Genomic DNA, 18,552 nt, shown 5'->3' on the forward strand with positions numbered 1-18,552 from the left:
AAGCCACACCTGCCTGCCCCGCCCCCCCCAGCAAGGCAGACAGGTGCCCGTGCCCCCCGCACCCCCTCAGCTCCCTGGGCACACCCTGGTGGGAGCCCTCGCCACACCGCACCGCGGTGCTCGGCCGCTTCTGTAGACACTCAGTCTCCATGTTTTGGAATGCGTTGGACACCAGATCACTCACTGCTCCCAACAACCCCACTTTCCCCTTTCAGTGTCCCCCATTCTCCGCCTAGAAGGTGCCCCTCTTTTCTATTCGTAATACACATAACATGCTTTCAATAGATCTCATCGTTGTATCTTGGTACTTTTTTTTTCCCTTCCACTGGAACATAAACATTTTTCTCTGCTGCATCCTTACCACTCAGTGCGAGGCCACCGTGAGTGTGTGAGAGAGAAGTGCAGTGCTGTTTGTTAAGGTAACTAGGAAGCCCAAGGTACTGGCACTCGTGTCCTCTGGAGAGCAGAGCCAAGGCCAGAGGGGGAAATGTAAAGGATCGGAATTGGCTTCGCCGATGGAAGAACTTTCTAATAATTAAAACTGGTTGGGGGGGTGCCTGGGTGGCTCAGTCAGTTAAGCGTCCAGCTCTTGACTTCAGCTGACCATGATCTCATGGTTTGTGGGTTTGAGCCCCACATCAGGCTCTGCACTGACAGCACGGAGTCTGCTTGGGATTCTCTCTCTCTCTCCCCTCCCTCCCTCCCTCCCTCCTCTGCTTGTGCATGCTCTCTCTCAAAATGAGTAAATTAACTTAAAAAATGAATAAAATGTGCAAAATTATAGTAATATAGGCCTAGATTTTGTAAAATTTTGTGAAAATATCATGTGAGAGACACCTCAATTTTGATCTTTGTAGTTTTGAAATTTATTTTATTTTCCTTTCGCACTTAAGTGGAAAAAAAAATGGAAAATCACTTGCTCAGATTCCCTGAATGAAACTCCCCCAAAATAGAAAAGATTTAGAGATCCACTTCTCTTTTTTTTTAATTTTTTTTAATGTTTATTTTTTTTTTTTTGAGAGAGAGAGAGTGTGTGTGAGCAGGAGAGGGGTAGAGAGAGAGGGAGACACAGAATCGGAAGCAGGCTCCAGGCTCCGAGCTGTCAGCACAGAGCCCGAGGCGGGGCTCGCACCTGTGAACCGTGAGATCATGACCTGAGCCGAAGTCGGACGCTTAACCAAGACTGAGCCACCCGGGCGCCCGAGAACCACTTCTCTTTCTTCATGGTCGTGCCCCCTTTTTCCCTTGATATGATTTGCCTCTTTCGCCAATTCCTAGGAACTGAATGAGTTGAAGGACCAGATTCAGGACATAGAAGGCAAATACATGCAGGGGTTGAAAGAGCTGAAGGTACCTGTTCGTGGAAGTGTGGGCTTACGGTATTAACCCAGCTTAACCTTCGGAAATCCCAAAGACCTTCCGACCGCATGCCTCTTCCCGGGAGCCTCCGGACTGCAGAATTCCAAGCGGCAGGGACGCCGGTGTGGGCTCGCACCACGTGCATTTTGAGTGTTCTCCCAAATGCAGCTTTTGAGCCAAGACCTGAACGCCATAACCCTCAGTAGAAAAACTAACACGCTTCCTGATGCACGCTTTGTACCCACTCCCTTCCCCCCGGCGTAAGCCCAGTTCTTCCCACAGAAGCGGGCCGTCCGCTTGCAGGAGGGTGTCTGGGTTTCCTTCACGTTCCGCAGCCCTAACCTACAAAGAGCGCTCCCTCCGTTTGCTTCTCAAAACATCTGATGTCTGCCGATGGGGCGTTCTGTACCGCCGTGCTTTTGAAATATCCAAATTATTTGCGTGCTGTAGAATTTCCCTAGTTGAAGCAGTGTCTGAATGGGCACCATCTTGGATTTGAGTAAATACACCCCACTTTTAGAATGTGAAATGACTGTGTTGTGCCCATCAGGAGGTATGCTTGCCACATTCCCTGAAGGTGAGGCGGATAGTGTGGGCTGTGATCTCCGTGAATCTAGCAGTAGATGGCAGACCTCTCCCTTCTTTCTCAGCTCCCCAGAAGGAGTCTGAGTTTAGTATCCTACGAGCACCAGAGGACACGTTGGTTTTAAAGCGACTCAGTAATCACTGGCATATTTGTCACCTCTCTTTGAAAAGAGGGGGAAATTATGACGGGCTCTCAGTGCGTGTGAAAAGGGAGTCACGGAACCAGCCGTGGAGCCACTGGTCCCACCCAAAGTCGTCGCCCTGGTTCGCACGTTGCAGGCAGCACTGGTCTCTGCGAGGCCTCTGACGGGACCTGTCACACCGGACCGCACAGCGCCCAGCTCCCTTTAGCTCTGGTGGTTCACGCCCCAGGGATTTACTCTCCCCGTTCTGGGGTCACCTGGCCCTGATCTGTGCTCTGAGATGTAAGCACTGGTCTAGTCTGTGGCCTGGCCGGCACGGGTGTGAGACACAGCAGGGCCACGTTGATTTTGCAGGCCTCTTTCCCCAGAGCTGTCCTTTCAAAGGAATGCGCTCTGTCCTTCCAGCACCGACCCAGTGAGGCCTGTGTTGTTTGCTTGGTTGGCCTGTGGGTTGAAACCTAAAATTCTGCCGAATCCTTTCCCGCCTCAAGCCCAGGCGGGGGCAGCCGGCAGCTAGCGGTGGGAGTTCTGTTCTCTCCGCCATCACGCACCGGCTCTTTCCTGGGTTCTGGGCACATTTCTTGAGTGATTCCTTCAGAAACCTGTTGAGGGCCCCAAGCCGCCGCAGCAGGTGCCCCTGAGTGATGAGGTCAGAGGCAGGAGGCCTGCCCGCGCTCAGAGCCTGCTCATCACGTGTCTCCCTTGTGCTGATGGCCGTGGAAGCCATCTTCCTCCCAGACACAATTGAGAGCCAACTCTCTGAGTTAATAACTGATGTTCTGAGTGGCTAATAACCGATTTGACCAAAGCGAAAAGGGGGGAATTTCTGTGCGTTTGAAATGATCCTGTATGTCTTCTCCTGGTTCATTTGCCCTAAGATTAGGGCTGGATTTTGTTTGTTTGTTTTGTTGTTGTTGTTTTCAAAGACCACTCAACTAATCTCCCTCTTGTTTTCTTACTATAATTTCAAAAACGTGACACGGTTTCCGCAGGACTCGCTGGCGGAAGTTGAGGAGAAATACAAAAAGGCAATGGTTTCCAACGCTCAGCTTGACAATGAAAAGACGAACTTCATGTACCAGGTTGACACATTAAAGGACATGTTGCTGGAGCTCGAAGAACAGCTGGCTGAGTCCAGGCGGCAGTACGAAGAGAAGAACAAAGTGAGCTTCCGTGCGAGAGAGAATGGTGGAATGTGTGCCTTTGGGATAATGGCGCGTATGTGGAGTGTGTGTGTGTGTGTGTGTATGTGTATGTGTGTTTGTACGTATGAGTTTTTTTCGTTTATTTTTACTTTTTAAAATTTATTTATTTTGAGAGAGAATGCATGCATCATTGGAGCAGGGGTAGACACAGAGGGCGAGAGAGAATCCCAAGCAGGCTCCACACTGTGAACACAGAGCCTGACTCGGGGCTCGAACTCAAAAATCCATGAGATCATGACCGGAGCTAAACTCAAGAGCTGGGCGCTTAACCGACTGAGCCACCCAGCAGCCCCTGTCATCATCTTTTTCTTTTTTGTTTTTCTTTTTAATTAAAAAAAAAAATTTTTGTTTATTCATTTTTGAAAGACAGAGAGAGGGCACAAGCAGGGGTGAGGCGGAGAGGGGGACACAGAATCTGAAGCAGGCTCCAGGCTCTGAGCTGTCAGCACAGAGCCTGACGCGGGGCTCGAACTCACGAACTGCGAGATCATGACCTGAGCCCAAGTCGGATGCTCAACTGACTGAGCCACCCAGGCGCCCCTGATCATCTTTTTTTTAATGATGGTCCTCCACTTGTCCAGGAAGCCCAGACATCTGAGAATAAAAATGCCATGCTCTTTGCTGAGGGATTTGCAATAATATTAAAATTAATTATAATTATAATATTAATATTAGTATCATGCACAACTTCAGTCTGTAAACTAGAGACAATTTTACTGGGAGATTATTTGTGTGTTTGCATGTAAGATAAAGTCATAACCATGAAAAAAACATGCCTATAAAAACCAGCATGTTTGAATGGTCATAAATGGAGGCTTTAAGATGTTTCTGTGGGGGCGCCTGGCTGGCTCAGTCGGTAGAGTATTTGACTCTTGATCTTGGGGTCCTGAGTTTGAGCCCCACATTGGGTATAGAGATTACTTAATAATAAAATCTTTAAAAATTGTTTTTCTATTAAACTGCATTTCTGGATTTTTATTTTGTTACCTCTTATCACCGACAAGAAATTGTAGATATCAAATCTTTTAAGAAAACGATATTTATTTTCTACTGATTGGAGAAAGTTACAGTTACTCTATTTAAGGATTAAATACTTTCATTAAGCTAAATTAGGTTAATTTATGATACCAGCAAAAAGTCTGAGCCTATGTTGAAATTAATGACAAAAGACTAATTAGATGTTCTTTGTGGAACATAAAGTAAGGAATACTTGTTTTTCAGATTTTTAGGAATTATTTGGTCTGTCAACCCCTGGGATGTTGTCTGATTTTCCAGAGTTGCTGAGATAAGCAAAATTTATGTTGTGTGTGTCCCTATCTTTTTTTTTTAACTGACTCTGTACCCTAAATCCCAAGGGTCAAAACCAAGCTGCCATTAACACCTCAAAGGTCTCCTTCTTTGACTGCTATAGAATTGATTTAGAAGCTAAAGAAGAATTTTATTTATGAAGTTTCTGGGAGCGAGACTCTGAAACAAAGGAGAAACTTTCCATGAGACCCGCTGCCCTGTTGGAATATAGGAGCAGAGAGAACGTTCTGGGCCCCATGTGTGGGGGAGGACACATTAATGCCTTCTAAGTACCCCTAGGATGTCCTCACTTAGGCATCAGGAAGTAGACCAAGAACCCCCAAATCTAATTCCAGAGAATTTGGATGAATCTGGAATGTTGTCCCAAGCTGGGGAGCAGGGACCGAGCAGAGCCCCCAAAAGGCAGGCCCTTGTCACAGCTAGGAGGGTACGGAGACCCTCGGACTTCAGAAAGTGGGCGAGCAGTGATGCCAGGGTGAGAAGTGAAGGTCATGTACCTTCCAGAATAACCCCTCACCGACCTAGGAGATGGACCCTGCTGTCCCCTAAGCTGTCGGCTGTCAGTTGGATACCAAACCGTCCTCAGGGACCGTGCAGCATCTAAGCTTCTCGGGGACCTCAGAGGAGCGTGCTGCCGGGTCCCTGGGGTGAGGGCGGGGTCGGACTGGGCGATCTTTGTGCTCCCCACCTTTTCCTGTTTTGTCCCTGGGGTGGGGGCCCCGGAGTACAGAGTTGGCCATCCACTTAGTTAGATACGCTTGCCAAAGTAGACCATGTCTACACCCCTTTTGGTCCCCAGTGTTCCTGTTTGTTGAATTTCAAAATCGGGGAGAGTTCCCTCCGATGTCCGTGGCACAGCCACCCCCCCCGCACGGACAGCCTGGGCTGCGGCAGCCCCCCGGGGAAGGGACCCCTCCTGGGCCCTGCCGGCCCGCGAAGTGTCAGGGGGCACCTGTCAGATGCACCGGGTCCTCGGGGAGAGCTCACGGTAAACCAGAAAGTGCAGAGAAGTGGGCTCACATCGCTAAAAGGCCTTGAAAGCGGTGACGGCGGGCACGGTAACAGGTAGTCTGTTCCAAGGTCAGTTAAGTCGCGGAGCGCGGACTAGGAAGAAAGTGCGTTCGCACCACCACGTGCACGGTCGGTCTTTTCCTCCCTGGTCAGTCTTTTCCTCCCTCGTAGGAGTTCGAGAGGGAGAAGCACGCCCACAGCGTCCTGCAGTTCCAGTTTGCCGAAGTTAAGGAGGCCCTGAAGCAACGAGAAGAGATGCTGGAGGTGGGTGGCCCTTCCCGGTCTTCTCTTCTCTTTGTGGCTTAGGAGGGCGTTGTGGGTGCATTATGAAAGTGAACCGTTTTCTCGAAAATCGAGAGTTCAGGCTAATTCTTCATCATGCCTCGCCTAAGGAGAATAGTCCCTTTTGCTGCTGAAGATTTTCATTCCTTTTTGTTGGTTTGTTTGTTTGTTTAACGTTCACTTATTTTGAGAGAGGGAGAGCGCATGTGTATGCGTGAGCAGGCAAGGGGCAGAGACAGAAACTCCCAGGCAGGCTCCGCACTCAGCACAGAGCCCGACTCTGCGGGGCTCAGTCTCACAAGCTGTGAGATCGTACATGACCTGAGCGGGAAGCTTAACCGACAGAGCCACCCAGGCGCCCCGAAGGTTTTCACCTTTGGTGGCTTTGCGTTTGTTTTGGGAGGTGTGACAGAATGATGGCCCCCTACGAGGTCCACGTCCTGATTCCTGGGATCTGTGGATGTGACACCTTACCCAGCCCAAGGGACATTGCAGGTGTGATTAAGTTAAGGGCCTTGTGATGGAGAATTGACCCTAAATTATCTGGGGGCCCGGTGTTATCACAGGGAGGCAGGAGAGTCAAAGGCAGCAGCGGGGAGGGAGCAGAGGCTGGTGCCTAGGGAGGAAGGGCCGTGAGCCAAGGAACACGGCGGCCTCTGGAAGCTGAAAAGAAGGGGAGGGTACAGCTTCTCTCCTAGAGCCTCCAAAGAGAGTCCAGACCTGCCCTCACCGTAACTCCAGGGCGTAAGACTCATTGTGGACCCCTGAGTTCCAGAACTCGAAGAGAATAAACCCGTGTTGTTTTTAAGCTGCTGAATTTGCGGTAACGTGTTACATTCGCAACAGGAAACCGATACAGGCTTGGTTCTAATTTTTTAACCTGATCAGAACTTTAGTGCCTCTCAGAATTTCCCCCAGGCAGGATTTCCGTCTGCGCTCCGGCAGCTGGGGACGAGGCGCAGGAAAAGGCTCCTGCGTGCAGAGAGACAGGTCGAATCAGGGCATCAGGGCTGATACCTGCCGGCTCCCTGGGGCTCCCTGGGGGTCAGAGCTCTCCAGCCCACCCTTTGTCTTCTCGCTTAACCCTTTATCTGCTTTCTTTCTATCTGTTCCTATCCTTCAGGAAATCCGACAGCTACAGCAGAAGCAGGCGAGTTATATCAGGGACATTTCTGACCTTCAGGAGACAATAGAGTGGAAAGACAAGAAGATAGGGGTAGGACTCCCACGTCTGTGCAACTGTTCACACGGGCAGTCCGCAGATACAGTGCTTTGGGTCTTCGGTTTGCAGAAACACTTGCATGAGCGTGCATGTGGCCCCAGGTGACACCAGGTAGTAATACCGAGAACGCACTGGCTTACTCAAGCTGCCGTTAACTCTGAACCTGAAGCTGACTTCCGGGACGGGGGGTGGGCATGTCGTGGACACTCACCGGGCTCTCTGCCTGCACGGAGCAGGCCGGCAGCACGCTGAGATGTCAGGAGCGAGGAAGGCACGCTGGGGCAGTTGGACGGGCGAAGGCTCCGGCCTCCTGGAGTCAGTCTCTGTGTGGCGTTTCCCGGGCTTTTCTGAAAGGCATTTGAGGAATCGCAAGGCAGAGGGCGCTGTGCCCACCTATGCCCACCTTGAAATGTGCCCCTGGAGGCCTCAGCCGCCCCCCTCCGTTAATGACAAAAGCAGCCCACCTGCCTTTAGGCGTGATGAGTAGGAAGGAACCCGCTTAGGGTGACCGCCGTGCTTCCTGATGACAGCCGTCTTCCAGAACCTGGCGCCCTCCACGGCGCCAGTGCGGGTCTCCGAGGTGGGAGCACACCGGCCGTGCGCGTGCTTCGCGAGGCCGTCCCTGTTGTCCCTTCCGTCTCCCCTTCCACGCTCGCTCAGGACGTGGAGCACGTGCGTCTGCTCCAGGACCACGTGGTGCGCATCGGGGACAGCAAACGCCGAGCGGCGACGGACAGAAATAGGATACAGGAGCCTCCAAATGTTAATGCCTTTAAAGGGAGCGTGAGGCGCCGTTTCTCGGCTGGCGTAAATCCCCGAGGAGCTTATTCTTGGCGTTTTGTCTGTATCTTTAAGCGTATCCTACACAACGCCTTAACCCTGTTGGCGTTTTATGCAGCAGAAGCCTCCTTATTCCCGCTTCAGTCACCTGCTCACCCGTGCGAATCTTTCTCTCTCTCTCTCTCTCTCTCTCTCTCTCTCTGCTCTGCTCACACTCAGGCTTTAGAGAGGCAGAAAGAGTTCTTTGATTCCATAAGGAGTGACCGAGATGATCTTAGAGAAGAAGTAGTCATGCTGAAAGAGGAATTGAAGGTATGAAGCCAAAGTAGAGTTAAAAACGAGAAAACCCGCGCGACAGCGGATTCCGGGGTTCTCAACAATGACTGCGTGTGCGAACTGGTGTTAGTTAATTTTGTGTCATTGGTTTTAGTTGTGTTTGTTTGTTTGTTCTTGGTTTTTCTTTTTTAATGTTTATTTTTGCGAGAGACAGAGACAGAGAGAGAGAGAGAGAGGGGCAGAGTGCTAGTGAGGGAGGGGCAGAGAGGGAGGCAGACACAGAACCCGAAGCAGCCTCCGGGCTCCGAGCTGTCAGCACAGAGCCCCAACGCGGGGCTCGAACCCGTGAACCCGGAGATCATGACCTGAGCCAGAGTCTGGCGCTTCACCGACTGAGCCACCCAGGCGCCCCAGATTTTAGTCCTGGTAATTACAAATCTTAGGTTCACTGACACTGAAGAGACACATCCAATGAGCACAGGTTCCCTCGGGTCTGTTTACAAGCATATCTGATCCCAAAAGCAGCTCTGATTTCCAGGAATTTTTTGGATTTTTGTCTCACATTCATTAATATATTCTCCAGGACATTACTCAAAGTTAGAGAACATATGTGTTTCTTTTTATTGAAGACTCAAGTTTCAGGACTTCTCCAGCTGAACAGTGGTGCAGGTGAGGCCCACACTAACTAGACTTTGAGACCCAGTGGTTTGAGGAAAATCCCACGTCCTGTTTGGGCCAAGTGAAGGGGTCTTCAGCTGCTGGCTGGACACTGAGTTAAGAAAAACGGGCTCCGGGTGGGCTGTTTGCATTGTAGGAGACAGTGTTGGGAGAGGATATGGCCACGGCCAGTTCCTACATCGGCGGTGGAAACACGTCAGTGTCAGCTGCTTATATTCAGGGGTCAGGGCCACAGCGGTCAACCAGGGGGAACAGGTTCCTATCACTGCTCCTCCCAGGGCTGTGAGCCCGGCACGGGGGCTGCCTCTAAGCTCGGGGAGACAGCTGTGGGCAGCAGGAGTGGTGAGTGAGTCTGAGATCCCTGGTGAAGTGCGCAGCCTGGAGCTGCCGAGCGTTAACTGGTTTTAGAGTGTTTGGCTGTGTGGTGAACGTGGGCGATATTTCCTTTGAGTATAGCCGATGTTCCAGCCACTTCTTAATTCCTTCTTCAGCACGAATGGTACTTATTCCTTTCAGAAGACGCACATAAACTCTTTCTTTATCTCTGTCTCTCTTTTTAAAGAATGCAGCCAGGGTTTTAAAAGTGAGGTCACTTGACGGTGATTTGCTTGATGCCCTCCTTCGTGGCAGCCTGCGGGCCACTACGTGCAGTTACAAGGGATGCCTGTTAAAAGTGTCTGGTCACCAGCACATTAAGGCATGGGATTGATTGGTGCATGTAAAAAGAGGCGGCCCTTGGAGGAAGATGTCCCAGATTTGTGTGTGTTGATAGAACGCTTCTGAGCGTGGTGTCTGCTGCTTCTCTGACTCTGTGGAAGTTTCTGGACTTGGTGGAAAAAACAGTTTCTTTTTAATTATTATTAACAAAACAGAGTTTAACCTAAGATCAGTCAGCGAGTATTACGAGTCTGTTTTTGTCCCCAGAAACACGGAATAGTCCTCAATTCAGAGATCACTACCAATGGAGAGACTTCCGACACCCTAAATAACGTTGGACACCGAGGTCCTACCAAGATAACAAAAGAAGAGTTAAACGCTCTCAAGACGATGGGGGACGGGACGCTAGGTAAGTGGTGATTCTCCTTTGCGTTCTTGTATCTTCCGGTCAGCATTGGTGCACCTTCCATGCATTATTAGAATTGGCGTAATCATCACTGATCAATTAACCATCACCCAGCATGCCATGCGTTCTGTCACTTCATGGGAGTTTCCTTGCCGAGCGGTGCGATCACCCACGTGTGTTTTCTGGCACGCATCTCTGTGCTCACCACCGATGGCTGAAGAATACATTTCTCTTGCTTCTCAAAGCCACCAAGCGAAACTGTGAAACACAAGGAAGATCGTCTTGAACTTAAGGGACCGTTTGGGCAGTACTGTTTGCCTCTCCTCAGATATGTGCCAAGTACGGCTTTTAACTTACTCCGTTGCAGATTTCTTGAAAGGTCAGAACAGCCAAGGCTGTAGAGCGAGTGAGTGAGTTAGTTAACGCTGTTTACAAGAACTGCACATTCTACCCACCATCCATTCGCTGTTTCGAGGCCATGAGGTGCCCGCGGACGGTGGCTTGGGGCTTGTGACATACAGTCTGGTTGCCATTCTCAGGTGCCCTAGGTGAGGGGCAAAGGAGCGGGGAACGAGGCGGACAGGCAGCCCCAGGCTGGTAGAGGGGGTGGGAGGGACAAGACAGACAGGCAGCCCCAGGCTGGAGGGTCAGAGTGGGAGTTGGACCTTTACCAACAGGAGTCTGACTATGCCTTCCCCTTTGTCAGAGGTGCTGTCCCTCTGTAGGTCACATTTTGTTTTCTGCAAGAATGTAAATTGGGAAACCCAACAGACAGTAAGAACATTCGCTGCAGTTTGCAAACACCTGCAAAGATTCACCCGTTGAGATTTGTCGTAATATTTGGCTTTTGGGTAGGCTTTCGGAATCTGGTGTGCAGCCTTCGGAATCCGGCCAGCAGATATGGCCTCCTTGTCACTTAGGACCAGCTGTGCCCCTGCTTTTTACAGTGAGGCCGCAGTACAGCCAGGGCCCGTGACTTTGAGTTCCACGTGGAAGCTTTCACCCTACTGCCTTACTCATGGAAACGTAGACACCTGTAGGCCCGCACTTCTCAAGACTCGCTTCCTAGGGAGATACTCCGTTACCTTTACAACATAATGCGTGTATGCTACACGCATACAGCGCCTTGTGTATAAGTTGCTGAAAGGAGAAAAATGGGTTGATTTCCATCATACCTTTATATTAGCTCTGTGAGCAGCTGGGAATTTGATCACGCTACTCTCGTTCAAATACACATCTTATAAATCTTCGTTCACCATTTAGGACACCAACCCTTAAAGAACCGGACATATCACTTTTATCAGTGAGCTCCAAATGTTTTTTGACCGCAAATCCCCATCAGTGAAGAATTACGGGAACTTCCCAATATGTATATTTTTAATCTGCATATCTACATATGTATCCGCAAATACGCATATATACATGTACACATACTATTTTATCAATGCAAAGTGTGTGTTATAAAACCCGTGCCCTGATAGACATCTTTAAAGGGTGAAGCAAAACTACCAGAAGTCCTACTAATGTTCCCATTTTGTCTGGGGTGAGTGGGCCCACTGTGGAGACCACAGTGGTAGAAAATTATCAGGCTTTCACTTCATAGCAACATGGCATCTAATACGCCGGGGGTGTGTTTGTGTAGAATCTAAACTGTAAGTGTTCATTCCAGAGTAGTAACGTGGTTTTTTTTAGTTCGTAATTCTTCAGTTGGTGAATAACTGATCGTTAAGTAAGTGGTCATCTTGCCCTCGAGTGTTGGCCTCTGCTGAAGCACCCCCCAGTCCGTTAGGGAACGAAGCAGGGGTGTGTCAGGCACAGGCTGCTTTCTCAGAAACACAGTAATTAGATGGTGGGGGGTAGATTTCCTTTTACCTCGTGTGAGCTATTTCAGAAGGATCTCCCTTAGGACTGACCAAGGGGCGAATTTCTTCAGGTGAATTGCAGGTTTCAGATGGCTTGAAGGGGGTTTTAGAGCCACGTGATGTGCAGTGCAGGTGGACAGCTGAGGAAGTAGGAGTAGCCCAGACGCGTGTTTGGCAATGAGAAGAGGGAACGGGGACCGGAGGTCATTCTTAAGCCCCTCATTTGGGATTGTTTGGCTGCCTGATCCAGAGCTCTATCTGGTAAACCTTAACGGCACCCTTTGAAAACCAGTTCACACGAGATGGCACCAGCCGCCACTCTTGCCTTGAAGATGGCGGCAGTGGCCCTCGCTGATCGGATGTTGGCTGACGCCATGGCTGCTTGGCCGCACGGAACTGGCAAAGGCTTCTGTTTCGTGTGATTCTCTGGCGATTCTCTCTCCTTAGGAACGGGGTCGGGTGGGAGAGAGAACACGGGTTTACGCTGTAATGTGTGTTAAGCGGTCGCCACCTCACGGGGTCCCTTCAATTTTCTCAATGGTCTTTTAGGAAGAGCCAGTGAAGTGGAGGTGAGAAGCGAAATTGTGGAGAATGTGGGGGAAAAAGGAATGTTGCAGAATACTGAGCAAGAACAGCACACAGAGGACCCAGCACGGGAGCGTGCGGACACAGAGGTGTTCCATGCTGGTGGAAATGCCGAGGACCAGAAAGCCTCTGAAGACAGGGCCCCCTCACCGGGAGTCTTAGCAGATGGTCCAGATGAGGAACCCGTTCCAAACCAGAGTCTAGAGAATGCTTCCTTTCTTGAAAACACGGAGCAGGTTGAGTCCACACCAGACGACAGGACTGGGGCTTCTCTTGAGCGGTCCGACTGCTTGGGTGAATTAGATGGTGAAATCCCAGGTCCTGTGACTGAGCAGGACAGTTACAATGCCTTGGATATCAACAACCAAAGTAAAGAATCTGCAGAAACACAGGAAGATTTGAAAATCTTGGGAGAGGGTAGCACAGAGCCATGTCAAGAATCTGCGTCTCCACAAACACCTGAAATTGGAGAGCTGGGCAGTGTAGACATGAGGGAGCGAGGTGGGAGCCCCACAGAGGGTGTGGTGGAGGCAGGGCCAAGGGGGCTTGGGGAGCAGGTGGGCACAGTAGCCTCCAGACCTCCGAGGTATAACAGTGACACCGTGAGTGATGATGAAAAGTACGCGGTAGATGTCCCCACTGAGTTGGACCCGAGCTCAGGGCATGACCTAGAGAAAGAGCCCGCCACGCAGGAAGTTGCTGAGCCCAGGGAGCTCCCAGTTCAGAGCACAGCGGTAGGTGAGGAGAGTGAGGAAAAGGTGGACCAGGAAAGGGGGCCGAGGGATGAGAAACCGATCCAGACAGAAGTGCGGAACGTGCCTTGTTGTCCAGCAGCCGAAAGCAGTCCTCAGGGAGCAACGGATGTAGGTGTGGCAGACACAGAAAGCGAGCCCCCAGACACGAAAGAACCCGAGGAAGAAAAGAATGACCAACAGGGAGAGGCATTGGATTCATCCCAGAAGAAGACGAAGAACAAGAAGAAGAAAAACAAGAAGAAAAAACCACTGGCGCCTATGGAGACCCTGAAAGACGTTAAGAAAGAGTTAACATTTCAGAACCCAGACTTAAGTGAAGTTAAGGAAGAAGAGCAGGTAAAATCTACTGACGAAAAACCAGTTGTAGAAGCACAAGATGAGGTCACTGAAAGCCCAGAAAAGGAGAGTGTAGCGGGAAGCAGTGAAAATGTCGATGGTCCAGAGAATCCTAAAATTGAGTCGGATGAAAAACTTAACCAAGAAGATGAGAGCGTAAACACTAAAGCGGGGAAAGAAGCAGCCGATGGCGACACATCGGGGTCGGGAGATGACACAGCCCAGTCATCAGGCGCGACGAAGGAGCCAGATGAAGCCGTTCGAAAAGACGGCGCTGAACGAGACGGCGCCACCCGCAGCATTCCAGAACCAGGGAGTCCAGAAGCGTCCGGCGGCACCCTGCTGGAGAATGAAAGCCCCCCCGAGGACATCGACGACGCGTCTCACACGGGAAGCACAGAGCCGCAGGGGATGACGGAATGTGCCGGTCAGATAGCCCGGAAGGTTGTAGAGGATGAGGATGACCTAGCACCCGCAGGAGAGCCGGGAGCCTCCGATTCAGAAAGCAAAGACCAGCCGAGAGGCGGAAGCGAGAAGGGCAAAAGCAAAGAGGACTGCACCCTGTCGTAAGTGGAGTTGAGGCTGGCTGTAGAGGGGCCAAGGACTGCACAGTAGGTCCAGCTGTCAGAGGCTCATCTGCTCTTAACACTGGCGAGGCTCCTAATACGTCCCCCGTTGATTCAGACGCACCATGTGACAGTCAGCCACCGAGCTGCCTACCACGTTGAGTTATAGACTGTTACTTGGGGATGGATACTTCCTCGCGAAGCCTGTCACCCCGATTAGAAAGAAAGACACGCTTGTAATCAGTATGCGTTCCAACGGAGAGCACTCCAGTTGTGTCTCTCATAACACTTCGTATTTCTGCTTAAATTCCACCTAAAGCTATTTAGCACTTGCCTTAGGCTGATACTCGTGACCAAATCTGTCGGCATACAGTTGACCAAATGGCATTCTGAGACTTCCATATTGTAAGTACAGTGATATTTAAATTGACTTGTCGCATTCAAACGTGTGCTTTCATACTTGATTTTGATGTGTACGTTATGACCTATGAGGTATTTTATTTTAAAAGGAAATAAACGGCCAAATAGCGTATAGGTCACTGAGTGATAAGATTTGCACCTTAGGACAGGAATGCATCATGTTAGGGATAAGAAAGCACTGGGAGATCTCCCTTCCCTTTACCGCGTTTAAATATTTTATCTCAAACCAATAACCTTTTGATCTCATTGTTAATGATACCTGAATTTGTTTTGTAGATTTTGACCTCACTCTGTGCTGATCATGTACCAAAGCCATTTTATACAAAGATTTTTTTTTTTTTAATTTGTTTCTGGAAGAGACGTACATTGAAACTGTATTTCCTAATGCGGTATTTGGGGGGGGGGGCCATTTCTAAAATTTTTTAGGTTTTCTTAACCTTAAAATTACTTCTCTTTCTATTTGTCTAAGTGTTACTCAATCCAAAAGGTGACCGTTTTTGTGCAAACTGCTCAGTGGACTGTAACAGGATATTTTAAATAGAGAATCACTTTTGGTGTTTTGGTATAAATATTTTCCTTTGCTGTTTCTCGGTATATTCTTATTGGAAAATTCTTGATTTGATCTTCCTGAAGGAAATCTAGCTTTTCTATACAAGGAAGCCTTTTAAAAAGTAATTGTAAAGTTAAATAAAAAATATTGTGAAATGTTAAAATTACAAAGGACTGTACATGATGAATGCTGTTGACACTTTATGAGATTATATGAATTCATGTCACTGTTACAAGATATAATTGAGTGCAAAAAAAAAGACCAGAACCTCAATAAAATTTGAGGCAAGTGTGTTCTTATGTAACTGAAATAAAAAAAACCAACATTTTATAATTTGACAAGCCTGTGACTCTAGTCTTTGGCCCTACTTGAATTCTGACTGCCTAACTATGGTCTTAAAAGTAGTACCTACTTCTGGACTGCCGATTCCCAGTCGGCCTTGTGTGAAGGACTCATGCTTGATGCTCTTTGTCAGTAACGAATCAACTTCTCTCCGGGCCCCTAGGCCAGGGCCAGTGTTGGACCTTCCTGGGGAGAATTGAGAAGATCTTCCCTCATAGACTCCCCTGTGATCTGTGAGTCTGGTGAGGAACCCCATTCTGTTAAGAAAGCTCTCCATTCTGTTACTGTGTTGACCCATCCCAACACTTAGAATGTTTTGAAGAATATGGTGGAAATAAACACTGACTCTTCCTGTGTAAGTATCCTGAAGTCGGGGACTGATAAGCCCTCTCCACCTGTGCCAGCTACGTGGACAAATACAAGGCTTGCCAGAGACTCAAGTCCAAGGGCTGCAAAGAACTTGAAAGGGGGTCGGCGGCTGCCTGTAACTTCAGCAAAGCCGCATCCACCCTGGAATGCACGTTTGCGAGCAGTTCTCTCATTCCTACTTCCAAAGGCCCCTGGGGAGGTGATTCGACAACCAAACTCACTAAATGGTGAGATCATCCAACCATTTTAAGGGCTTTCTTGCCTCTGTTACTCAACAGCATATGTAAGGGCACTGTGCCATGCTTCATACCCCTCAGACCAGCTGTCCAGGGGTCTCGATCATCCACTCACTCATTTAAGTAATGGACTTTTTGATCACTTCATATCCGGAAGGCACTGTGCCGGTAGACAGGCAGATACGACCCAGCTCCTAGTGGACGGGGACAGCTGAGAGTCAGCAAGTGAGCAAAGAAAGAAGAAAGGGATTCTGAACAGCCAACCCATTTCTTGATAATCTAAGAGCCTTCAGTGTGGACACCAGTGACCCTGTTCCAAGGGGGAAATGACATTGTGGCACAGCGATTGATGTCCACAGGAAGGCCCTTAAAATTACCAAGAAATCGTTACCGTAGGTATATTCAGGTCAGGAATGCACAGAGGCATATGAGGCAATTTGGAAAGATTCCGAGTCAAAAGATTGACTCAGAAAAGAATGGAAAGTCTACCTGTCAGCCCCATCGCCAGAGCAACCCAGGCCCCTGAGGTTTCAGTATGATCCAGAACAGAGGAAAGCGCTGATCACTGATACCTTAAATCAAAAAACGAGAATATTTACCAGCCCCAAACCAGAACATACCACTGTATGTAAAATGGAACTCTTCCTTCAAAAGCATAATTAAGTGTAATTATGAGTATATACAGAAAACAGGGAAAGGTAACAGAATTTTGAATTCTGGGCTATTACGATAGAGGCTGAGAATCAATAAATTTTTTTTCAAGGGTTTTTAGGAATGAGATGTATTGCCCTGAGTTTTGGTGAACAGAAAACCTGAACATTTACGTTTCCACGGTCACGAGGACCCTGGAGTGTTGGTTCCGGGAGTTCACACAGATAGACTCCTCTCCTAGGAGACCACCTTGTACAGCACACCATCGAAACAAGGAACACCTCAGTGAGACTCGTTCCAAATGTCCAGGCTCCGGAAGGAGAGGAAGGGGTGTTTGTGCCTGTGTTGTGTTAGACTATATGCTTATTCAGTGTGATGATTGTGTATAGTGAAAGCTGTGTCTTTTAGGAGCAAGGCTTTCACTCACTCTTTCCTTTTCATTCTATCCACTGTGCCTTTTACAGCGATGTGAACGACCTCGGTGGTGGCTGATGTATACAGTTCCCATCTGTACAGACCTCTCGGGCCTGTAAACAGGGGGAAAGACCTGTCCCTGTTCTTCCTTTTGCCGGAAGGAGAGGCTCTCTTGGAGGGGCCAGGGGGAGGCTGGCCCCGGGGACGATGAAAACTGTCCACGTGGGTTATAGTCCCAACTAAGTCAGTGCGAGGCAGGAGTGGATTCTTGAGAGACCTCAGCCTCCTGTTCACTCTCTTGGCAAATGCAGAGGGGAGGTGGCTTGTCCTCTGCTGTGGGGAGAGGAGGCCTGAGGCCCACAATGGCTGAAATTAATCCCCACAAGGGAAATTATGCTCCCGGTCGTGTATCATTATCCCCCCTGCCACCCCGTCTTCGTTTGCTCTCTGAAAATGGAATCGGAACCCGCTCTCTTGAGCTGTGGGCCAGATCCAGGCAAAGCAGTACAGAGGAGGAGGGCTCGGGGACAGTGGTGGCTGCCGGTGGTTGACAAGGCTGTACCTGGACAGATGGGGTGATGATGTGCAGGCCAGAAGAATGACCAAGGAGAACAGGGGTTCAGAGACTTCGGGAGCGCTCTGCACTGGCCGCCCCCTGTCCCGAGACCTTGTCACTGAGTGTTTCTCATTTCACGGGTCTCTTAACTTGTGTACCGGAAAGCTTATTGGAGTTTAATAGAAAAACCCGGCTTTTTTTTAAGAATGGAGACCTTTTAATAGCCAACTCATTTTGACTTCTCCGTTTAAGAGAAAAGTCTGAAGTTGAAACACCGTGACTTCGTTTTCTTTGATGCCTGGTTTCTAAAAGCTGCAATTGTGGTCTTGAAATGAATGGTTTACGTCTATTTGTAACTGAGTATTATGGGCCAACGATGAGCGGTGACACTTGGTAAACACAGGGTAAAGGTGGGTGTGCGGTACTCTGGTTAAGGATTCCGGTAAGCATACCGACGATGCCCCACCGTGCAGTCAACAAACCAGGCTTGGTTTTTAAACCTGCAAAAAAAACTGTTGAACTGCAAAAAGCTGTTTCGTCTTCTTCATACCAAATTAATTTGCTCCTTTCTCTCTTCCGTTCTCTTCGAACAATTTCGTTTTTAAACTTCCTCTCCAATTCTGCTTCCAAACTTTTCTTCCTTGAAAGTTTACTTCTCTGTTTCCATATTCTCGCCATAAGAGTGAAGGTCACGTTACCCTTATCTTTTGTTGGCCGGTGCTATTGTTACATCTTAACCTTGGTTTTGTACTTGCTACCCAGGATATTTGGAGTCTTCTAATAGAAAGAAATATCGTAATAAAAGCACACAATACGTAGGTGAGCTTTAAGATCATTTTCAAGTATATTCAGTGCCTCTTACGATGCCTACGGTTTTTGTATATAGACCATAAGATAAAAAGTAATATTGAACAAACAGCTGAGTTTATATTTCATTTCAGCGTTGGGTGGGCTTGCGGAAGAGAAAGCATAAGATATCAGAAGCAATTTGATTATGC

The 18,552-nt window shown here is 49.0% G+C and overlaps 1 protein-coding gene across 40 annotated transcripts in view; it reads left to right on the plus strand.

Moving 5' to 3' along the window:
- The window catches only part of LRRFIP1 (LRR binding FLII interacting protein 1), a 141,540-nt gene that overhangs the window by 115,141 nt on the left and 7,847 nt on the right, over positions 1 to 18,552 (plus strand). For 30 of the 40 annotated variants that reach the window (XM_047846479.1, XM_047846490.1, XM_047846492.1 and 27 more), the window contains 5 exons: positions 1,279 to 1,350; positions 3,080 to 3,250; positions 5,783 to 5,875; positions 9,774 to 9,915; positions 12,324 to 15,324. In XM_047846479.1, the coding sequence (XP_047702435.1) occupies positions 1,279 to 1,350; positions 3,080 to 3,250; positions 5,783 to 5,875; positions 9,774 to 9,915; positions 12,324 to 14,020 (2,175 nt within the window). In that variant the 3' untranslated portion in view covers positions 14,021 to 15,324. Of the gene's footprint in view, positions 1 to 1,278; positions 1,351 to 3,079; positions 3,251 to 5,782; positions 5,876 to 7,016; positions 8,417 to 9,773; positions 9,916 to 12,323; positions 15,325 to 18,552 lie in introns of those variants that run through there. The other 10 variants (XM_047846485.1, XM_047846510.1, XM_047846513.1 and 7 more) reach the window with 6 other exon arrangements.

Source organism: Prionailurus viverrinus, unplaced genomic scaffold (assembly GCF_022837055.1).
Source record: "Prionailurus viverrinus isolate Anna unplaced genomic scaffold, UM_Priviv_1.0 scaffold_39, whole genome shotgun sequence".
Taxonomy (NCBI): domain Eukaryota; kingdom Metazoa; phylum Chordata; class Mammalia; order Carnivora; family Felidae; genus Prionailurus; species Prionailurus viverrinus.